Raw genomic sequence first — 7,747 nt, forward strand, 5'->3', positions numbered from 1 at the left:
CGTATCTGGTTAACACAAGCCCACAACTGTCTGCATATCCTGATAAGATTAGTGGTCCTACTAATTCACCAAGAAACATCCTCACTGGCAATTCAAAACCCAGAAGAAGCTCCATTTAAAGATAATTTTGGGGGTTGCCTGCGTGGCTCAGTCGGTTGAGTGTCTGACTCTTGATTTTGGTTCAGGTCATGATCCCAGGGACATGGGATCGACCCCCACATTGGGCTCCATGCTGAGTGTGGAGCCTGCTTGAGATTCTCTCTCCCCGCTGCTTGCGTGCTCTCTAAAATAATTAAAATGAAATGAAAAAGGAACAAAAAATAAAGATAATTTTGGGGCACCTGGCTGGCTCAGTCAGTGGACTGTGGGACTCTTGATCTCAGGGTTGCAAGTTCGAGCCCCACGTTGGGTGTGGAGATTACTTAAAAATAAAATCTTAAAAAAATAATAATTTTGAGACTTGGAATCAGAGACCTGAGTCCATCCTATGATAGTATCAAGTAAATTCCTTCATCCTTCCAGCGAGTAGCTAGTGAGCATCTATATCCTAAGCACAGCGATGGCAACCTCGTGGTGGACCAGACAGGCACACTCCTCCAAGAAGCTAATGATGGTCTCGTCAGGACCCTATCTGTTGATTTTTCTAATGTTTATTTATTTTTGACAGAGAGAGACAGAGCACGCGTGGGAGAGGGGCAGAGAGAGAGGGAGACACAGCATCCGAAGCGGGCTCCAGGCTCTGAGCTGTCGGCACAGGGCCTGACGCGGGGCTGGAACTCACAGACTGTGAGATCATGACCTGAGCTGAAGTCAGACGCTCCACCGACTGAGCCACCCAGGCGCCCCAGTATCTGCTGATTTTTAACTTTCAGAAAGGAAAGTGAGGTTTCTGGATGAGCTAAACAATACCGATTTCCCCAAGTGTTTATTTGGGGCCTTCCCATGGAATTCACGATCTGCTAGGGGAAGAGAAGGCACGACGAGCCCAGAGGAGGCTGGTTTTGGAAGAGAAGGCTGAGTGCATCCTGGAAGTAAGTTTTCCCACTGCTCACTGGAGGACCCCCGGAGGATCCTCAGGGGCCACCGCTGAACAGGAAGGATTCACGGTCCTCAAAGCTTCTGATGGCCCTCTTCCGTGGCAGATAAGGACCTGCCACCTTCAAACAGAACAAAGAAGCACTAACTTGAGAGTCTCGTGCCTTCAGAGCGCCGACGGAGAAAACGAGACCCTGGAAAGGGAAAGAGTCGCCCAAGCTCACAACGACAGGTCTCAGTCTTAGTCAAATGGCCGAAACAAATGGCTGGAACCAAGATGACAGATCCCTTAAGAATTCACAAACTGTCGGTTTTGTTTTTCATCATAAAACAGCCTTCGGGGCAAGGTGGGTGACGAATCAGGGGAACACCTGTCCCAGCCGCGAGGCGCCCGGTCGGATCCCTCGCGGGCGCGGCAGCCGGCAGCACTCTGTCCAGTGCGTCATCTTATTACGGCAACGGGGAACACGTCCAGCTGGACTGAAGCAAGACCCAGCCCCGTGCTCGGGGCATTCTCCAATCCGGGCTAATTTGGGAAATGATTTTTCTGCAAGCTCACACATGACTCATCTTTACGGCCTCCCGTCAGGTCTGTCGGCCACGAGGAATCCCATTCAAAACACCTCTGCCAGCAGCTGTGCAGGCGACCAGGCAACATTTGGGGCCGCGGTGGCTGCTTTTGTGAAACGCAGCCCACACCCATGCCATTTATCTCCCTCGAGGACTGCTAATGTTGTTAGTGGTATTAGTATCACACGCAGCCTAAAGACTACGCTGGGCCTACCTTTATTTAACGGAGTTATTGTTGTTTCCCTCCCCGCTTAGGGAAGACCAGAAACAGAAACATGAGCAAGAATCAAGATGAAGCTACTGTGTGCCCAGCACCCGGGAGGCTCTAAGCGGTGCTGTGTGAAGGCGGAACGGTGGCCGGGCAGGGAGCTGGAGACCGCCTGCTCGGTCCCCCACACCTTCCTGGATCTTAGTTGTCCTCAGGCGCAAAATAGGGAGAATGAGCCCTGACCCAGCCCCCAGGACGGTCCCGCGGGTGGAGTGAGAGGAGGCTGTCTCTCGATGCGTTCTCAGAATGACAGGACGCTGCAGACATGTTCAAGACCATTTTGATGTTACTCTTGGACCGGGACCCTGGGAGGGCCGGTCTTCTCCGGACCCCGTGCCGTGAGGCGTCACAGCGTTTGCCCACGAGGACAGACTGGGTAAGTTGCACGTGTGAGTGAATGAAGGCCTCCCGGGAGCCACAAAAATGCTGTATGCGTTGACTGGATTCATCTCGACCACAAAGACTGTTAAGGGGGGGGGGGGGGGGGGGGGGGGGAGGAAGTGTAAAATCTGAGAGAAGTTTAAAACTGACCCAAACCCAGTGAGTGCGGACCCACAAGAACTCGCTACGGCCTCGTGGGACGGCACTTTTCCGCTGTTCTGAGGAAAAGCACAACGACGAAGTGACCACGCGCGCGGTCGGGATAAATGTTGCTTTTTAGTTTACAACAAAAGCCTCTCCACACACCTGAAAAACAAACACTGGAGTCTGAGACGCCGTATTCATTCTGTCCTCAGGCGGTGCACCGGGGAGCGTGTACCGCATCAGCCCCAGCGGGCAGTTCGGGGTCACAGGGAGCCCGCAGAACTGGCCGGGGGGTTCGGTGACAGCCTACGTTCTCACGGTGTCTATTCCGAGTATCTGCCCAGTTAGGAGGTGAGGCCCTGGAGGGGGGTGGGGCGGTGGGTTGTATTCCAAGGACCAGAACAAGTCCAGGCCCCTTAGGAGATGCTGGACAAACCATCTGCGACGCACAAACGAGCAAGGGAGACGCTGATGAGCGGTCAGTAAAACCAGAACCCCCTTCCTCCCTATCCCTGCGTTGTGCCCCTGCTAACTCGCCCCACCCTCTGAGTCTCACCCTGAATCTCAGCTCCCCACAGAGCTAGCCGCCTGACACCTGCCCCCCCCCCCAAGTCTGACGTGACCCCTCCTGACCTCTCCGGTGCTCCCCACACTGCCAGGGCCAGGGCCTGGGCGCACTGATGTCTGCTGAGTTCAACGCTAGTTCCCCGGAGCCCCGTGCGGAGCCGGACAGAGCTGGTGCGGAGCGACTGAGGAAGGAATCGATGGAGGAATGGGGCAAAGATTTCAAAGTCCGGATGAAACGCGAACACACACAAATGGTGTCTCCAAGGAAGGGGCTGCAGACTCAAATGTCAACGGCCCAAGTGGGAAACAGGAATCCGAGACGTGGCTGGTGGGGGGAGTGGCGCCCACCCCCTGCCCCACCCCGCCACCTTGTAGGAAACAAGGCCTCAGAGTTACCAGAGTTTGTCATTTTTCAAGAGAACCAGAAATCTGAGACAGGTGAGCGATTTCCTGATTTTTAAGGGCTGGCCGTCAATTCCTTCCTCTTTCTTCGGCAACGCGTATGGCTCAAACACAACACATCTATGGACAGAACCCAGCCCGGAGCCACCAGCCTGCTACCTCCGCGCACAGGCAAGAGAGGCGTTTCAGTTCCAGACACGCAGGGCATCAACCGTCCGCACACGATGTGTTTGCTGGAACTAAGCGTGAACCAACTGAACGCCATCATACCTGCGTACAACCGGAACCGTGTTCCCCGGCTCCCCCAAAGTGGCCTTGGAGCGGCCACACGCGTCTCCTGCCGGTGCCCTCGCTCAGACCTAGTCCCGCTGGGCTCCTAGGGCAGAGTCTCTTCTCTCTGCCGGGCCTCCCTCCGCACAAGCTCACCCCGGGTTGCTCCCTGATCCATACACCTCCGCCCTCCAACATCAGCCCTCCTCCGCCAAAGCTAACCGGACAAGGCCCCGACCGGCCAGCCAGCTGACCCTCTGCCGCCCTCTGGAACCCAGACCGTCTCGATCTGGGAGCAGAGATGACCGGAGACAGCACGAACTGAGGCTTGCCTTTCCGTGTCCCCAAAGAAACGGCAGGTAGACCCTGGGAGGAAGGCAGTGGGCGTACCCCTCCCCCAGCCCCTCCCCGCCCCCAGCCAGGCACTGCTGAGTCAGTATGCTGAAGGGCGGCATGGCAGACCCCAGAACATCTCCCCCCCGGAGACCCCGAGTGACTCTTCAGCCTCTATGACTTGCCAGGGACGCACTTGCTAACAGGAGTCGCTGCTGCACCCAAAGCCCTTCCCCTGGAATGAAACACTCTGCTGGTGACTTAGGATGTTTAGAAAACGCCAACAGGAACCTCATCCAAACGCAAGGAGAAGCGCGCCTGTGACGACCAGCAGGGACCCCCAGGGAGACGCACCCTTCGTTCCAGGGGCGCCCCCATCTTCCCCGACGACCGTGAGGCACAGCCAAAGGCCGTAGACACCACACGGGCTTCCCGCTAGCTCCACACAGGTGCCAACCTCAGAACTTTCTCGCTTAGCTGCCTCTCACCCAATGCATTTTCCTCCCGAGTTTCCCGCGGCCCTGGGTCGGCCCCTTCCTCTCTGCCCACCCCCCCCCCCCCCACCTCCACTCCACCTGGGCATCCCTCCCACCCTCTCTTCGGAGCCCAGCACGAGCCCCGTCCCCTCCAGGGCCTCCCCCATTCCCTGGCTGTCCCCAGGCCCCGGCTCTGGCTGCAGCGCCTATCAGGTGGCCCGGGAGTCCGGGGTCAGGCTAGGTCCGGCCCTCCCTGCCTCAGAGAAGCTTCTCTGAAGAAGGCGCTTACTGGTGTCTCCATCTGCGGCAGACCCTCGCGGAAGGAGGTGCCCAGAGAGGGGGAGGGGCTAATCTATGCTGAAAGCAACTGGCCTTAGGACCCCCCCCCCTCCTTCTCGAGGTAACAGAGCACACAACTGAAGACTCATTTCATCTGACAGGTCTGCGCTGTGGAAGGCGGTCCGCGGGACGACACGTGCTTTTCAGCTGGCTTTTTCCTTTTCCTCGATTCTCACGTTTTTGACAATGAACGCATCCTAAGCAGAGAAAACCCTGCCATTTATTTATTTATTTAAAGCAAACAATCTGACCTGCCCAACAGCACCCTTCGGAGACACTATTCATGGGGCTCCTGAGAAACGCTGCACAAATTAACCCCAGGTATTTCTGGAATGGTACGTGTGCCGAGAAGCAGCTCGCGGTCACCGGGCACGGCCCTGATGAGAAGCTGAGAGAAATACCCAAGAAACAGCCCCTGAAACCGAGGGCCCTGCCCCTGAGGAAGGCAGCCAGGCCCGCAGTGGATGGCCAGCTGCCCTCTCGCTGGGTGGCCAGCCCGTAGGAACTCACTGAGAGGCCCTGAGCCTGTAAAACCACCATCAAATCCTCTCCCACCGAGAACCTGCAAGGATTTACTAAGCAACACTTGTAAGGTGCTCAGCACAGAGCCGGATGTATAGAAAACCCTCAATAAAGGCGACAGAAATTTCCTTCCTGTGCTTAAACCACAGCCTGCAAGTCCCCACCCACCCACCCCCCACCCCTTCCGAGTCCCCTCCTGAGGCCCAGCCAGCGCAGAAGAGTAGATGGGTTCCGCCTGGGAAGAAGGCGCCACTTCCCAAATCAATGCAACTTGCCCCTCGGCAGCCCCTAAAAGCCTGCCTTGCACGACTCGGCCGCCAAGCTAGGCTGGCGCCCAGGCGATGACAAGCAACGGTGTCCCCCGCACAGGAGCCCTGGCCTGCCCGCCCACCTCACCTGGGACCCAGGGATTCGCCCCGCAGGGGGTCGCTGGCCAGAGCCGCCCCGGGCCCCCCACCCGCACCCCGGAGGCACGGCCCTAACGGAGTCTTTGGGGACTCTGACCCCCAGCACGGGCAGAAGCCCGGTGATGGGAAGGCAGCTCTCCGAGGTTTCTAGGAAACACACAAAGAGATGAGGTTATCATCGCCCCCAAACCCGCAGGCTCCGTCCGGGCCCTGCTGCCGGAGCTCAGCGCGGCGCCAGCGGGGAAGGCGAGCGAGCCCCGAAGGCGCCCAGACACATCCTGCCTGCTTCCTCCGAAGCCAGCGAAGCGGCTGCTTCGGGTTCAACGTACACCCGGGGCTCGGCAGAAGTGACACCTTTCGGGGCTCGGCTCCGCCCGCCGTGGAAGAACGGCCGCGCGCCCGGGCTCCCGTCCCGCTGCCCGCGCGCCCCGGGGGCCCGAATCCCGCCGGCCCCGCCGCCCCGGGAGCGCCAGCAGGCCGGCGCGCCGAGACGGCCCCCGCGGGGCGGCGGGGCGGCGGGGCCCCAGGCCTGGGCGGCGGCTCGCCCCGGCGCCCGCGCCCCCGCAGGCCCGCCCCTCCCGCCCGGCGCCGCGCTCACCTGCTTTCTCGAGCTTGCCGGACATTTCCGGGCTGCGCCGGAGGCCGAGGCCGCCGCTCATGGGGCCCGGGCCGGGCCGCTGCGGGGCCACAGGCCGGCGCGGCCGCCGCTCGCCTCGGCCCTGGCTCGCCGCGCCTCACACCCGCGCCGGCATGGCGGGCTCCGCGGGCCGCGGCCTGTGCGCTCGGCCAGCGGCGCTCCCGCCCGCCCGGGGCCCCCGCCGCCGCCGCCGCCGCCGCTCCCGCCGCCGGCCGCCGCCGCTCCGCCTCCTCCGCTCTCGCCGCCGCCGCCGCCGCCGCCGCCGCCGCTTCCCGGGCCCGAGAGCCGGCCGCAGCGCCGCGCTGCCGCCGCCGCCGCCGCCGCCGCCCGCCTCCCGCCTCGGCCGCGGCCAGAGCGCCACCTGCCGGGCGCCCGCCACGCCTCCGCGAGCCCAGCGCCCCCTGCCGGCCCGGAGCCGGCCCGAGCCTCCCGTCTGGGAGGCGGCGCCCCCTGCCGGCCCGGAGTCTCCACGCCAGGGCGAGGCGCCGACCCGCACCAGCACCCCTGCCCGCGCAGAGCCCGCACCGCCACCCACCGCCGCCGCAGAGCCTGCACCCCCACCGGGGCTCCACAGCCATCACATTGACCCCAACCAGGACTCAGCGGCCCCTGCCCACCCGGCCTGACCTTCTCACCGGAGGCACATGCCGACCCGGAGCAGCCAAGCCAGGGCTTGGGACTGACGCACTCACCCACATCATGCAGGACTCGGAGTCCTCTTAGGGCCAGAATTTCCTCGCCAGAGGCTGGGAATGGCCCCCCAACCGGCCCTCAGCACCCTCTACCGGGGCTGGGAGCCCGTCCTGACCCTGCTACCCGAGACACAGCACCTCCTGCTGGCCTGGAGTTTCCAAGCCGGGACCCGGGAGTGATCTCTCCCACACAGAGTTCAGGGTCCTCCCTTGGGCCCGGAGCCCAGCGTGTCCCCCTGATACAGGACACACTGCTCCTTTCCAAACTCTAGCCTCCATGAGGGAACCAGTGACTGACTCCACCCAGGATTCAGAGCCCCATGCTAGCCCACAATCCGTGAAAAGTCATGGGGTCAGTCTCCCCTCCGGCCAGCTGGGTGTCGGCAGCCCCTGCTAGCTAAGTCAGCTGGCCGGGTCTCGGCTTGACCCACTCCAGACCCTGTGCTCCCTGCCATCATAAGGACTCCAGGCTCTGGACTGCCCTGCCCTCCCCTGCTCTCCCCATCTGATACTCAGCACCCCCTGAAGGCAAGAGCCACCTGGCCAGTCTGACTCCACCCAGAGCTCAGTGTCTCCAGAGTCTCAGAACCCCCATCTATGCCAAGGCTTGGGCCCAACCCATAGGACAAGAGACCCCTGCCTGCCCTACTCAATGGATCTCTAGCTGGGGACTATTTATGCTTCTAGTTTGGAGCTCAGGTGTG

At 61.2% G+C, this 7,747-nt stretch overlaps 1 protein-coding gene across 5 annotated transcripts in view; it reads right to left on the reverse strand.

Annotated features, from left to right (window-relative positions):
• Nucleotides 1–6,440, reverse strand: part of RAPGEF1 (Rap guanine nucleotide exchange factor 1) — a 133,102-nt gene extending 126,662 nt beyond the window's left edge. For 2 of the 5 annotated variants that reach the window (XM_043565754.1, XM_043565752.1), the window contains exon 1: nt 6,313–6,440. In XM_043565754.1, coding sequence (XP_043421689.1) covers nt 6,313–6,373 — 61 coding nt within the window. In that variant the 5' untranslated portion in view covers nt 6,374–6,440. The remainder of the gene's footprint in view (nt 1–6,312) is intronic. The other 3 variants (XM_043565763.1, XM_043565762.1, XM_043565757.1) reach the window with 2 other exon arrangements.
• Nucleotides 6,441–7,747: the final 1,307 nt, after the last annotated feature.

Source organism: Prionailurus bengalensis, chromosome D4 (assembly GCF_016509475.1).
Source record: "Prionailurus bengalensis isolate Pbe53 chromosome D4, Fcat_Pben_1.1_paternal_pri, whole genome shotgun sequence".
Classification (NCBI taxonomy): domain Eukaryota; kingdom Metazoa; phylum Chordata; class Mammalia; order Carnivora; family Felidae; genus Prionailurus; species Prionailurus bengalensis.